The 15,556-nt window shown below is 36.6% G+C and overlaps 2 protein-coding genes across 3 annotated transcripts; one reads left to right on the top strand and one right to left on the bottom strand.

Moving 5' to 3' along the window:
* Positions 1-1,601: 1,601 nt before the first annotated feature.
* Positions 1,602-5,390, top strand: selenou1a (selenoprotein U 1a). Its single transcript, XM_065297146.1, has 6 exons — positions 1,602-1,735; positions 3,071-3,250; positions 3,326-3,417; positions 3,500-3,640; positions 4,077-4,241; positions 4,356-5,390. Exons 2-6 carry the CDS (start codon positions 3,106-3,108, stop codon positions 4,449-4,451), a joined length of 639 nt encoding a protein of 212 aa, XP_065153218.1. The 5' UTR covers positions 1,602-1,735; positions 3,071-3,105; the 3' UTR covers positions 4,452-5,390.
* Positions 5,391-5,755: 365 nt separating this feature from the next.
* sfxn3 (sideroflexin 3) lies at positions 5,756-15,165 on the bottom strand. Of its 2 annotated transcripts, XM_065297145.2 has the most exons (12): positions 14,984-15,165; positions 14,142-14,317; positions 13,629-13,799; positions 12,572-12,670; positions 11,868-11,943; positions 11,466-11,551; positions 11,225-11,352; positions 10,514-10,563; positions 8,309-8,358; positions 8,169-8,216; positions 7,946-8,088; positions 5,756-7,817 (listed from the first exon to the last, which is right to left on the bottom strand). In XM_065297145.2, exons 2-11 carry the CDS (start codon positions 14,303-14,305, stop codon positions 7,992-7,994), a joined length of 969 nt encoding a protein of 322 aa, XP_065153217.1. In that variant the 5' UTR covers positions 14,306-14,317; positions 14,984-15,165; the 3' UTR covers positions 5,756-7,817; positions 7,946-7,991. The 2 variants fall into 2 exon arrangements, with proteins under 2 accessions (XP_065153217.1, XP_065153216.1); XM_065297144.2 differs by having other exon boundaries at positions 5,756-8,088; positions 14,984-15,163.
* Positions 15,166-15,556: the final 391 nt, after the last annotated feature.

The following is a 15,556-nucleotide window of genomic DNA, read 5'->3' as shown; positions in this document are numbered from 1 at the left end:
AGAAGCAACTGGCATCTGCCCCTCTCCTCTAAATATAACCATTACCACCAAAACAGAGCTGTCCATAGTCAAGTTATTAAAAATGAACCCACGAAAGACCTATATGAAAATGACAAAGTTTTGCAAAGACATAATAGATATTTAAAGTGAGCTGGAGAGAGTTTACTTTGTGAAATGCATAACATAAAGCTTTATGGAAACAATAACATACAAAATTCATTATATTTACATCTTAACTTGTGGTAGCCCTAAGCATGATAAATAGTCTATATCTTCACTTCACATAAATCATTTTACTGTTTTTATTAGTGTATGTAGTCTTTAGTGATCTGAATAGCTTAAAAACATATATTCACATCTCTAGCTAAAAATCATTTTATAACCAACATGAATGTGATCTCATGTTGTATATTGTATAAAATAGTGATATTTCAGTGTTAACATAACATACATCTCTGGAAGCACGTTGTTTTATCCATAAGTAATGTGAAAAACAAAATATTTAGGAATGAACGTCACAGAGGTAATACTGGAGAATACAGATAATACAGCTGATCAAAATGTAGGGTGCCATTATTCATCTGTAGAGGGCAGTAATATCCCACAGCAAAAGTCAAAAAGGATTTTTGTGAGTAAATCATTCAACACTTACAGGCCATACATATGGCATTTACAGGCCATTTAAATGTTTAAAATGTGTTTAAAATTGTAATTTTCTTTGTATTGAGCAAATGTCCAAAAGGACAGAGCCCAGATTTCAGAATCGCCGGTATTGCCAGAGACAATTTAGAATAAATGTGTTTTGGTGTAGGCTACTGTTTTTTACCAATGACAGTAAAATACAACATAAAAATAAAATACTTTAATAAAATATTTATTAAGCTTTTTTTCAGAATTTTCAGCAAACCCCTATTAGAGAAGTCAGGCGCAGTGATTCTGGCTGGAGACAGGCCTGTAAGATTACTGTTCCAAGAAAAGATGATTCATTCCACATAATTTTATCATACTTTTTGAAAACAATACTAGCCTTGGTGCCAGACGATCTTAGCCCCCCGAGTATGACAACGTCAGGTTATACAAATACATTTCTGACATCCAAATAAATCTATGACCTGTCTTTTCTTCAGGGTATTGGAGCATCATGAAAAAGAGTTTGGGCTTAAAGCAAACCTAGCTGGCTGGCTGTTTTAAGACTGGTTATCTAATTTGGCACATCCTGACACTGACAGGACATTTTTGTAGCCTAATGTACAACATTAAAATTTTTATTTTGCTTTAAACTAGCCAAACACTTTAAGCCTAGTTATTTGTTTAACCCAACACGTCAGTTTCATCTCAAGAGTATTTTATACAGCACTGCAGCCGCAGTTTTCTTGTGTCTGCACTTTGTAATTCATAAAATATATCAGCTGGGCAATGTAAAGATTTCTTGATTCGTCGAAGACTTTTCACTGTTGTATTTGTTTATAAAGCTACAATAAAAATATCAGTAATTGCTTTTGCATAATTTTTGTAGTCTGTGCCTTTAAGGACAGGCTCGTCTTGCGTTCTTGATTTCATCCAGTGCTGCGTATATCACTCGGCATATGACATCAGAGTATCGCGAGAGTTGTGCTTACGAATCGCTCTCGCGCTATTTAGATAAACTCAAACGCAACTTTCGTATTTCGTACGTGCCAGTTGCAATGCGTTCTGTAACCGTAGTTTGACAACAGTTGAACTTGAGCTGCAAGTGGTGAGTATTATTGCTTTATTTTGTTTCACAAACGCATAAACGCACTGTTTTAATGCTGATTATGAGGATTTTAACGTACAGCATTATACCTTCTATACTTTTATCTGTCTATGCTGTGCGCTGGCTAAATAAATAAGCTAACTAGAAGGTGTTTACTGGATGTACGTAGATGCACTGTCTTATCATAGCAAAACATTAACCCTGCGTTCCAATTCGCCTGATATGCCCTTAAAGGTTGTAAGATACTGTTTTTGTTATGGGAAAGTATGAACATTTGAGTGCATTAACAGAGATGGGAAATACTAAATCTAATTTTGAATTTAGTACTGATGATATTCAAATTGGGACGCATGGTTCATCTCCATGCTGCTCTGCGGGTCCAAGTTGTGTCTCTCGTGCTAATTGCCTACTCGATATATGTTATTGTTCAGACACTGCAGTAAACCAAAGACATGCGTGCATAAAAGCACATAAATCAAAGTGGGCCTTACAATTTAATATTACTGTATTTATTGTAGTTGAATGGAGTAGTTATGGAGTATTTTGCCTGATAAAGATTCTTATAATAAATCATGTGATCTACAGTTGAAGACTTGAGACTGCATTTCCAAAAACATTGCTATATAGATGCATGAATTTAACAGTGACCTACAGTGACTGTGTTTGCACTTGTTTTTAAATACTTTATAAAAATAAGCAAACATTGAGGGACACTATTTCCTTTCATCTCCAGAATATTCCACTGAAGTGATCTGGAATGGTTCGCTAAACTCACCCTGGACCTTTGCAATGGCCTTTGCAATACAATTATGCTTTAAACATCTGACACATTTGTTGCCAAAAGGAAAAATATCTGTTAATATAAGAAGTGTACTTGGTGGGTGTAGATTCTCTCTAAACTCGACATCAGCTGTGTCTCGACACAGACTAGAAGCAGACTTGTATAAGACACATTTTTCTTTAAAGTGTGTTTCACTGACCATGTCCATCCAGCAGCCACAATCCAAGACATTAATCTTGCCCACTTCTGTCAACACTTCATGTTTTCGTTATTTTTCGACAAATCTGCAATTATCAAGGGAGAGCCAAAACAGTGAGGCTTCCTTTAGTAAGACACAGAAACTGGTCTCGTTCCAGCATTTCTTGGTATAAGATGTATTATTATAGTAAAGATGTGATTGCCTTCAGTAATTATATAAAGATTTGAAAACAGGTTTTTGAAACCGCATGACTTATTTTAGTCGGGAATGTTGAGAATGTAACTTTAACCTACAAATGACTGTTTGTTGTTCTTGAAATTGTGTTTTTATAACCTACCATATATCCTCACCGCAGTGACATCATCCGTTCTGGACGGCGAGATAATTGCCATGGCCATGTGGTCACTAGGCCTTGGCGCTGTGGGTGCTGCCATTGCTGGCATAATACTTGCAAACACTGACTACCTGCTGACCAAACCAGCACCTGCTGCACTGGAGTACTTGGAGAATGTTGAACTCAGATCCATAGATGATGGTAAGAAATTACAATCACTAAAATTTAAGAGACTATTAAAAGGTATGTTTATTTTTATGTTTATCATTCATTCAGATGAGAAGACTCTTAAAGCTAAAAGTCTCTGGGAGAAATCTGGTGCCGTGATCATGGCTGTACGACGACCTGGATGATTTTTGTGCAGAGAGGTGAAGTAATCAAATTCCTCATAATACACAATGATCTGGTAAACAGGACACAGGATGAAATGTTTGTGTGGTGTTTCTGCAGGAAGCCTCCGAGCTGTCCTCTCTGAAACCTCAGCTGGATGAGCTCGGGGTCCCTCTGTATGCTGTTGTTAAGGAGAAAATGAGTACAGAGATTAAAGACTTCAAGCCTCACTTTGCAGGGGAGATTTTCTTAGATGAAAAGGTTGGTAGATTTAAAGCAACACCAAAGAGTTTTTTTTTTTACCTTAAAATAACGTTTCCAAAAAAGTTTGTCGTTTATCCACTCGAAACAGGGTGAACAGCACTTTCACATTCGCTTTGCAGCCCTCTATCGGCCAAAACCGCACTAAAGAAGTTTCCAACCGTCGGGTCGCGGTCCTGTAGTTCGAGTGAAAACTACAAAAACTTGCTTTACGGCAGACCTACAATCCAATCAGAGCCAGCTTTGCTGCTGTAGGCTAAATTATTTATGACAGTGGTAATAGACAATTCCGCTTCCAACCTGTAGGGGGAGCAAAGAGCAAAAACTCATTAGTGTTGTTTTAAACATTAAAACTGAGCTTTTCACTTGTGAAAGTATTACAAAACACTAGCATTTGTTTTAGTATCTAATATCTTATGTGTCTATTTGTCCACAGCAAGCTTTTTATGGGCCACAGCAGAGAAAGATGGGTGGGCTTGGTTTCATCCGTTTGGGGGTTTGGCAGAACTTCATAAGGGCATGGAAGTCAGGTTACCAGGGCAACATGAATGGAGAAGGTTTCATCCTTGGAGGAGTGTTTGTCATCGGATCTGGCAAACAGGTGATTTTTTTTAGGTGTTACGTATAAAACCATTTATGGAGCAAATAAATGAAGCATATTTTTGACTCGCTTTGAGCTTGCCATAATTTTTTTCTTGTTTTTTGCTGTTTTCAGGGGGTTCTTCTAGAGCACAGAGAAAAGGAGTTTGGAGATAAAGTCAGCAATGAGTCTGTTTTGGAAGCTGTTAAGAAAATTGTAGTAGAAAAGTAGGTTGAAGTTAATTAGACGCAAAAGTTTACTACAGCTGAAGAAAAGTTCTCCTGTGTACTTGAGTCACAATTCATAGACATAAACCTCATACTAATAATGCTGTGAATCAAGACAAACACTCAGTTTATTTAGGTACTTGGCATGGATTAGTCGACATTAGGAATTAAATGTCAACGCCACAGTTTAGCTTGTAAAGTACTGCAAGGATGACATATTTTTTTAGGCCAACCTGGAAGATCACGGGATGCAGGTTCCCAGCTAAAAATATCATTTATTTTTCCTATAGACTTTTGGATTATCACAAAAGTTTATGACACTGTCCAGCAAAATAATCTTCCCAGATGAACACAATTTTTATGAAGTCTAAATGCGCTTACTAGAAAAAAATCTTTAATAAAAGTTGTGTTCATCTGTGAAGATGATCTTGCTGGACAAAAACATTGTTTATTTTTGTTAAACACCAAGCTTATTTTTGCAATAATCCAAAAGTCTACAAATAAAATGAATGGGCTTTCCAGTGAGTGAACCAGTGTCCCGTTCATTTCTGCGGTTGGCCTACAAAAATATATAATCCCTGCGGCACTCTATTTATGTGGCCTCATTAAACTATGAACTAAGAATAATAATAATAATATTGTGTAACTGGGCAAAGAACAAGAATAATAATATTTGTTGTTGCACTTTAAAAGTAGCTTGTCAGGGATTATTGCATGGTTGTTTTTCACCGCATTGGATTTCTTTGATTGCCTGCTGCTGTACTGGTGGGTTAATGGTGGTATGTGTATTAATGATAGTCTGACTCTAAACTCTATGTTGAGAGAGCAGATTTGAGGCCAACACATATTTACATACCAGCTGGTATTTGGTCAGTGAGCAGCTAAAGGTTTCAAGGCAGTTGAGATTACAATGAGCAATAAACGTGCTACTACATCAAACAAATATCTCTCTTTATTTAACTTTAAGATGGAAAACATCAACACAGGACTATATAATACTATGCATGTATAGAAAGTTATAAGTACTACAGTTTTAAGTTCCTTGTTTACATAATCTATTAAAAAACAGGTGTCAAAGATCAAACTATCAAATTTGGATTAGTTTTGCGTAAGGCATTAGCTGGCCAATCAGGGACACAGCGCTTTTCAAATCAATGAGCATTGTACAAAATCAAAATGTTTGAGGAAGGCAGTATATCTGGTTCTACAAAAAATGTACGCTATGTGGGAAAATTGTTTTCTTTTTACCAAAAAACACGCAAACACATGCAATGAAATGGGTGCACTTTAACAAAAGAGAGAAAATAGTCACAGACATTGCTTTATTTCTTTATTACATAGTTCCAGATAAAATACACACAAGAATGTAACAAAACAATACAAATGCTGGAAAAAATAAAACATGCAATAAGCACCAAAAATATCCATATTATTGTGCTAATGTGGGTCTTTACGGTACAACAGCTGTACCCATGTTACTTCAAAATTACATTAATTGCTGTGTTTTGTTTAAACAACTGGAGATCTATTAATAAATATGCGTGTCAAGCAAGTTTGCATCAAAACATCCAAGAACTGTTTTCTTTGGCAATGGCTAATTGTTGTAAAAGGGTATTTGGTGCAACAAATTCAAGTTGATTTCAAATTTAAAGTAAATTTAGATCAAAGTACAAACAAAATTTTATTTTATTCGTGATGGACAACTATGAGCCCTGATTTTATACATTAATAACCAGTGTAAATTCTCTTCTCAATAATTTTTTTTAGTGCAATTTACAATCATAAAGCATCCACCCGAAGCCTACATCCAACCACAAAACAAGGATAAAGTAATGGTAGTTAAATGCTCCAAACTCTAAGCTGGGTTGTGTGTGATTGTTAAAGTATCAGAAATTCTGAGTCCTTTATAATTAAATTACTGTAGAACAATTTTGTAAAATTAATTGAATGTGACGAAGGGAACTTTGCTGGTAGATTGTGGGTTATTGAGTAAAGAATGAGTCTTGACACTACATGTGATTTAACTGGTCTGAGGGTTTCGATTTAAACAGGGCAGCCAGATGAGATAAGACACAAATCACAATCAAATAGTCATATCTGCATAAATATTTAACACTTCTATATATTCATTTTATATAGAAATAAACGATTATCATAGTGACAAGGAAAATGTGCATTAAATGTGCTAAAACTAGGCACCACTTGTGCTTTTCTAACAGCATATACGTCAAATGCTGAGTAACATAATGTGCTTGGGTATAACGCCCAAAAAGGTTTGCCTCCCAGAGTACATATAGAGAATATCCACATCAAAGTGTGCATTTCTACAATAAAAGTACAACTTATAGGTTTGTTAACTTCCTCCACATAAACACAAAACCAAACAACAAAAACTACACACTGTAACATTACCACAATATGTCAGGAACAGTTTGATCATATAAGCTCAAGTTACAAGAATATAGGGCATCAGTATATACCTTACAAAATGACATCATACTGTATATAGTTAGTATTGGTACAACACATCACAGAGATCCATATGATGAATAAATCTGATTTCTTTGTTTACATATTTGTCAGTCGGATGTAGAGCACAAACAAACAAAATAGGACATATGAAGCACCTTCTTCTTTTGAAATGTAGATAAACAGATTTAAATCCATAGAGGCATCTCTGTTCCTGTAACTTGCTGTTACTGATTGAGATATGTAGTGCCTCTATACTGGTGAAATTATTCATACAACCATATTAATGTTAATATTACCTATTACAATAAATATTAGTTTAACCCCTTCATCATTCTTCATCACAAACAACATCATCCACATAACCTTACATCAAGTTTAACTTTTGCAATGACTTCAATGATTAACTTCAGTACTGTAAAGCCTTTTGAAAGTACAAATGTACATCGGTTAGATTTGTCAAATAGTTTAAATTTCAATGTGGTGCGTTTGTCATGAAACAGAAGCACACTGCATCAACAGCGTAAGTGCACTTGAGTGGCACATACAGGATTATATAAAGTGGATGTGTTTATTCTGGCAAAATAAAGTTAAATACAAATTTAATAGAAAATTGATTTCTGTTTTCGTCTTCATGTCAGTGGCAGTGGGCAGATTTTTGAACTACAAACCTTAGGAAGTGCACAAAAAGCATTTACAGAGAATATGCATATGCTAGAATAAATAAATGTAAAATAAAGATAAAGCATGGAGTGTAAAAAAGCATGTGGCGTAACATCAAGCACTCTATAATCTGATGTAAATTTGTGTGCATGGAAATCAGTTATGGTGCTTAAAGCATCAATGCAGCAGTTGACATTCAAGCCTCTTCAACTAAAACAACTAAATGCAGCAGCAAATCCTAGTCAAAATTGTATACATAAGAGAGTCGTTTAGGATTACACAATAACATGGGTAAAAGTGGCAGGAATATATAATTTAATACAGCCCAGAAAAAAAAATACTACACTTTTTATTGTGCCCACTAACCTCCAGTGCAGTGGAGTACATCAGTATGGGCCTCCACCTTAGGGCTCTACAGACCCTTGTTAAAATAAACAGTGGTGGTGTGAGGACTGCTCTGTCGTATCCTCTCTTGAAGCTCAGGCTCCAGACCGCTCACCTTCATCGAACTTGACAAAAACAGAAAGAGTCAAAACAGTGCATTACCAGATTCAGTATGTCAATCAAGGTTTATTATACAAGCTCTCACCTCTTCTGTGGGAACAGAGCACAGCAAAGTGGAGTGGCAAACACAAGACTGTGGGAAAATATTTTTTTTTATTATTTATTCATCTATTGTAATCACTGTGTTTGCACCAAAACAAAATGTATCACTGCCTAAAAACATACCAAAATCCAACAAGTCCAACTTGTACTGGGGCGTTGAGAACTGGGAACCGCTAAGAGAGAGAGAAAAGGATTTATTATGCACAGTTTAAACACATCCATAATGCTGGGAGTCTAAAGGGGATCGCACACTGACCAAGCAGCTTAGCGCCATGCTAAAAAACAATTTGTTTTCTATGAGAATACGCACACCGCAGCTACGACTCAGGAAGTTGGTCAAATCCCTGCTGCGCCACTCACATAGTTTAACATTAAAAACATCATATTTGTCCCAAATCATTAACGATTAAAATTGGCTGCTAACATATATTTAGCATTTTTCAGCAGGGCTCTGAACCGGTTCAAGGAACGAAAACCGGAAACGAACGAAATTTTAACAGGAACAAAAACGAAAACGAAAACAAAATCAATTTTAATCGTTCTGAACAGAAACGTTTATTTAAAATTACCATTAACCGGTTAATAACGTTATTTTATCGTTTTCTTTAATATTGTACTTATCAGTGACCAATCATGATTTGAACAGTACAACATGTGACTTTGACGCATGAAGCGTGAGTGACTTTGACACATAGCGTGAGTGAAATGCCCGCGCAGCAGTCATCGAGTCTCCGGCCCGATAGCATTTGTCTTAAATAACCACAAAGCTACCCATCAAATGTTCAGAGGTATGTTTAAGTTAAAACTTGCTTGGAAATATGAAGATGCAAACTGTAACTCAAAAAAGCCAGGGGACTTATACCACTGTCAATAACTTTTTAGATGGGTCGCCACCAAGAAATTCCTTTTCGTTATTATTTTTCTTACGACAAGCTGTCTTAACAAGTCTGTCTGCAATATTGAAGGATGTGGGGGAGAAGAACAGTAGCCAGGAATCACTGAGGTAACTTACAGAGGCACATTTAACATAAACATCCAGCAGAGTATGCTGCGGGTTCAACCAGTAAAAGACATGGTTGAAAACGGGTCGTTTTTTCAGCTGTTTATACTTAAAATGAATGCAGGTATTTCTTTTGTGGTTTTAACAATTAATGAAATGTTGAAGTTTAGTTATATAATGTGTTATGTTATTATTTTTGTGTGAAAATTAGTCTGGATGCATGCATTTGTTAAAGTATAGCCTGAATTAAAATAACGTTATTAACCGGTATTTTTTCTAAGTAAACCGTTTTCGGAACGTAAATGTTCAATGAGGAACGCAAAAACGGAAACGTTAAAATATCGATTCTGCTCGGAGTGAAACGATTGATAATTTTTTTCGTTTTTAAGCCCTGTTTTTCAGTAGACGCTATGTGACTAAGTTCGCGCTATTTAATGTGCACTCGTGGTGTACGATACCTCCGAGTTGTCCTAGACGCAATGCGGCACGGCGCTTCTCGTCCGGTGTGCGACCCCCTTTAGGGGCCATTTACAAGTTTTTTTCTCTTTGGCTATTTGTTTACACGACAACACATTTTTTGGGTCCTAAAAATGGAAACTTTTGAAGACGAATTTTAAAGTGCAAGTTTTAGATAACGATATGTGATAACAGCGATGCCATACGCAAGTGTTAAGACTGTCTATAGGCATGCGCAAGTATAATAAAAACAGCAATGCTGGCCTACAGGAATGTTTGTGCTGCTCAAGACCGTTTATTAATGCTTCTTCAACAAAGTTTACAAAATGTTGGTGCTTTATAGTACAGGGCCACTTTGTAATAATAAACTTTTTTTAACGTTATGTTTTTTGGGCTTTATTTGGACAGTATAGTGGAGCGTAGACAGGAAAGCACTGAATGGAGATATGGCAGCGGACCGGCAAAGAACCTCAGAGACGGGAAACAAACTCAGGCCGCCATGAGCATACTGGTGCTATCCTAGCAAGTAGTATTAAACCTACCTCATCGTCAATCTAAACAATACTGCTTGATGCTTTCGCCATCTTGATTGTTTGTATCTATTGCTCTGTAGATGAATGTGTACGTGCACAGTAATGTAGTGCTTCTTTACAAGGTAACATCGCCATCTACTGGCCTGCTACAAATAATACAGAGTACTTAGTTGTTTTCACGGATTCGTGTAAATGCAGACCCTTTTGACAGCGTTGTTGTGTGTGTGTGTGTGTGTGAAATTTTCCATAAACGCAAAGGAAAAGCTTTTCTGTTTTTGCTACATTGTTGTCATGTAAACATAGCTTAATATTCAAAATGAAACATTTTGTGGTCCTTACCTTCATGAAGGCTTTCTTCTCTAAGGCATTCATAATAACTGGAGGAATAGCTGTATGAAAACAAATCCATTAAGATGACAACAATGAGAGATCTCACACATTTCTGCTTCTTTGTTCAATTTAGTGATATATTATAATATATTATGGAAATAAACATTTGTAAATACAAACTCCACTTGATACAACATTTAAAAGTGTCACTTATAGTATCATATAAATATATCTTTCTCCTATGCAAAGATATCTGTAGCTTCAAAACAACACTGTGGCATTAAGACAAGTTTTGCTATGTTGTTTAAAGGGCCAATATTATAATGCCATTTTTACAAGATGTAATATAAGTCTCAGGTGTGCCTAGAATGTGTCAATGAAATTTCGGCTTAAAATAACCCACAGATCATTTGTTACAGTATGTCCAAAATGCCCCTATCTGTAACGCCTCATGTGAAAAAGAAAGAACTCCGTGTATGAAGAAGTCCTTCGCAAAAAAGGAATTATCTCAGCTTTTTGCTCAAAATGTCTGGGTCTGTTCTTTCATTTGATATATTGCATGTTTATACATTTAAAGAAGAACATTTTCTGGAAGGCATTAAACTTTTATGAAAATCATGAAAAATGCTGGCGCTGGCTTACAACTTTTTTTTTAAACGCTGGCGGGGAAAGAGTTAACCGGAAAAAAACAATCTTGGTTGAATCATGCACTGTTCTTACCCATGGCTGGCACTGCCATGCCGATACGAGACACAACCACCTGTACGATAGCTTGCTGGGCAGCTTTTGTTGATTCTCCAAGCCGTTTTCCTTCGGCATCAGTAATAGGAATACCGTGTTTCAGCTCTCTGTGAGGAGGAATTCAGAAAAGAAAAACATCCTACTTGAAACAATGAAATGGACCCACAGATAATATATATATCAAATTTATCAAAATACCTTTCTCACCCTAAACACTTACCGTTGTCTCATGAAGGGTATGTTAATACAGTTTGCTGCTGCCACTGCAGCGAATGGAACAAAACGGCCGATGATGGCAGGCAAGTGCTGCGGAAAGACAGTATTGTACTTAGATAGATATATTACGTTAGGAACATGTTACTACTGACATCACTCAAACTTGTCCTGAACATGTACAACAGCACAGTCAAAAGCCTGGATCATTTTCTGTAAAGGCTGCAGGCTAAAACACATGACAGACTTCAATAATCACAAACAAAATATCTAGTACCAGTAACAAAAAAAACAGCATTCATCCTATATGCGAAAGCTGCTAGGAATCAGTATTATCTTTAAAATGCTAAGTTTACCAAAGCATGACTTATAATATCAAATACTGTGACAGTTTAGGGAAGGGACACACCTTGGTCAAAGACTTCAATCCAAGCGCTGTTATAACAGCTCCTGTAGTAGCACTGACATAGGCTGCTCCAAGCTGACTGCAACAATACAAACGTATACAAAGAAAATCAATACCATCAATATTTCTCAAGGTGATATTACACTGACATGACAGAACGCACCGCTTTCATTTCATCAGCAATGATGTTGAATAGTGCAGCGGGTGGGTTTATCTTTTAAGGATGATTTTAGGCAGAACAGTAAAGAATACAAGCCTCACAGCATAACCACCATAAGCTGATGTTTATAGTGAAAGAATCACACAGCCAGTGAGATAATTGAATTATAAAATGGTGAACAAAGGCATTAGCAAAAAGGAAATGCAAATAAACTACATACTAAATTTTAATACATAACGGTTTACGATTTTTTATCATTAATGCAATGTGGCTCATGCGATAGCTGTCAGGACACTAAACAGTGCAATATACCAACAGACATGTTTGAAACACTGGCAGGTTGCGACTGTGGTGCCCTTGAGAAAGGCACCTTAACCCTAATTGCTTCATGGGCGCTGCCCACTGCTCCGGGTGTGTGTTAATGGGTTAAATGCAGAGGTCACATTTCGAGTATGCATTGCATACTTGACATCCATGTCAGGCTTTCACTTCCACTTTCTGAAAGCTGTAGCTAGAATGTTTCTAGAAGTGATCTTAGCATTCATACTTTACAGTAAGCGGTGCGTCTCCACTGCGGTTAGTGTAGTTGACTACGGCGTTGAAAGACTGGTTAACCCACTGCCAAAACACCACAGCTGGGGTGGTCCTGAAAACATAGAAAATAGAGAGAGAAAAGGTAAACACAGTAAGAGAACTCAAAAACTTTTAAGCAGTAAACGATTTAACTAGGGGTGTAACGATTAACCGTGCAAATGCGCGTTTTCTCAATGAATGAATTTGAATGAATTACGGTGAAACCACTATTATAACACTATTCCAGGAAATGTCTACACAGGAATATGTATACGCTGTTCTTCAAATTGTTTCAGGTATTTTCATGATAATAAAGAATATTTTGAATGATTTTGCTTAACGAGTGTTGCTTTTTTAAATGCACGTTATAAACGACTCCGACTCATAATGATTTTAGATTGATAAGGACTTCCTACTGACCAAATGCAGTAGTACATACACAAGCTGTGCATAAAACAAAGAATCGCAGCCTTGCGATTCAGAATCGATTTCAGACAGGCATTTTTAATGGGGACCGCGATTGAATCGCGATTGAATCGTTACATCCCTAGATTTAACTAGCTTTGTCAGAGAGAGACTACCCATAATTCAAACTCTATTTTTTTGTACACAAAGCAGAAGTCATCAAAAGCTTGTAATATGAATCAGATGTTGGTCTCTCCCAAAATGACTCATTCAAAAATGACTCACTTATGTAAGTAAAACGATGTTTCCACTAAAGCACTAAGAACTGCAAGAAAACGTAGTTTTAGTCTAAAAGAATTTCCTTCCAGTTTTATAAGCAAAACTACATCCATAGTCTACTTTTGTTTTATATACAATTCTCCTATAGTAAAAGTACAAGGTCCTGAATCAATCCACAGATGTTTTGCTAGGAGTTTTTTTTCCATGATGACTCATTTGTAAAGTATGATTCCGCAACTGGGCAGCGAAATGGAAAACTATCCTTTCTTTTTTTGGCTCTAATTTCTAACAGTCTAAGCTTTCACACACTTTCTCTTTACTGTAACCCAGCGCAGCAGTGCTCCCACCTATAAAACGTAAGCATGCAACCCGTAATGGTCATGTTCATGGGGACTTGGGCAGACATGCGTCCGACTAGCAGCATTTTCTCCCCGGTGTCTGGGTGGAATGCAGAGTCGTAGATGTATTTGGCCCTCCATAGTTGATCCTCTGTAAGCCCAGGCTTTACGATTCCCGTCCTGTGAAGAAAAGCGCAGCTTTAATACATCATTTTTATACAAAATAACATGTTTAACATCTTATAACACATTTACTTGATTTATCTTGCATCATAGTTCCTATTTTATTAATGTGCATCATGCATTATTAATGTTCACAGTTTTTTATATACATAAGTTAATTTAAGACCAAGGGTGCAAAGATGTGAGGCCTGATCACCACTGTTTAGTTTCAAACAACACATCTGTGCTATATGAGGAAAGTCAACATGTATACTTATTACACCCTAAACATTTCCAATGGTAATGTGTATGTTAACAATTCCTATATTTACATAGTGAATGTGGTGAAAGATCTCAGACCTGTAGTTCTCCACAGTAACTCTGGCATCCTCTAAAACCTCACTGGAAAGAAGCACATTCCTTGGGTCCGTCACCATAAAGAAGTGCTGAGCCCGGCCCATAAATGTGCTCTGGTCCCATCGTGGTTCCTTAATGTTGATATTCAGAGGTATATCTCCAGACATCCTATTCAATTTCTGAAAAGATCATAAACAAGTATGTGTTAAAGTCAATCGACGTATAAGGTCATATAATATTCCAAACCGAAAGATCATTGCAATCAAGAAAGAAAGTATAGGGTTTAACAATACAGATGCAAATGGAGGACTCAAGCAATAGCTTATAAGCAACGTCGACCCTGTCACTGTGTGTTGGTATTACATAAACACCATGTTGCTATTCGCGTCCGTGTAGTTTACATAAAAATTATGTACGATGTGCATTTAGATACGTAAAGGAGGCAGCAGATTTTACCATCAGATTCTAAACATCGTTAATATTTAAAATAGAAAGCATCTAGTTTATCTAGAAGGCAAACAAACCCGCATGTCTCCAGCTGCTGCTGCTGCTGCTGCTGCTGTTAGCGTTAGCTGTTTTATTCTGACAAGGACAAATAATGACAATTCAATAACGTACAACTCTTTCAATTTCATGTAAGAGTACAAAATTGTCATGTTGTTCTATATGCGTTTTATTTATGTAATTTACGAAGTAAACAATGCAATGATAAGAATTCCCTCTTCACCCTAACCGGCTAAGCTAACGTTAGCTAACTGTTACAATAATGTCGACTGTCAAGAACACACAACCTTACAAACGTGAAAAACGTTATTTCAGTTTAAAAAGCCAAAACCGACACATACCTGGCTTCACGACCACAGGTTACGGGACCAGATACACCTTGAGACAACGGATGACCTCGGTGTTCACTGCTTTACGGGTGTGATGACAGCGTACTGCTCGCACTTCCGGTCTAGCATGAAATCTGCGCGAGATGCTTGAATCGAGAAACGTGCTTTTTGTGTGAAAAGGCGGTGTTTACAGATGAAAGATCTGCAGTTGGCTCGAGAGATGGGGAGTGGAAAAGAGCTTCGATCTGTGATTGGTAGTTGGCCTCAAAGACGGGGCGTGGATGAGAGCTGCGTCATGATTGGCTATTACTGCTCAAAGCCATCTTTTAAATATTTATTTCACTCAAAATACTTTAAAAATACTACGGTCTGTCTTGAAATTAAGTTTGGTTGGTAGCTGCTTGTTGATCTGTTTTTATTCATAATTAGCACATAAAATAGGTAAATGGAATCGTACTATGATGACTTTTGTAGATCGCAACCAAAATTTCAAAGGTTGGAGAGAACCAAGAGTTACTTGTGATAGATTTAAGATTGTATACATACAGTATTTTATTTTATGAAAAATAAATAACAATAAAACAC

The sequence above is a fragment of the Paramisgurnus dabryanus genome, chromosome 20 (genome assembly GCF_030506205.2).
Source record: "Paramisgurnus dabryanus chromosome 20, PD_genome_1.1, whole genome shotgun sequence".
NCBI lineage: Eukaryota > Metazoa > Chordata > Actinopteri > Cypriniformes > Cobitidae > Paramisgurnus > Paramisgurnus dabryanus.
This window is presented reverse-complemented; position numbering and strand designations above follow the sequence as displayed.

Bases quoted from the DNA above. Each gene is read 5' to 3' on its own strand.
- sfxn3 (XM_065297145.2), bottom strand. From the start codon at position 14,305: ATGTCTGGAGATATACCTCTGAATATCAACATTAAGGAACCACGATGG. The intron at 10,564-11,224 runs GTAAGAACAGTG...GTTTTCATACAG, and splicing joins CATGGCAGTGCCAGCCATGG to CTATTCCTCCAGTTATTATG. The intron at 8,089-8,168 runs GTGAGAGCTTGT...GTTTTTGTCAAG, and splicing joins GCTCTGTTCCCACAGAAGAG to TTCGATGAAGGTGAGCGGTC.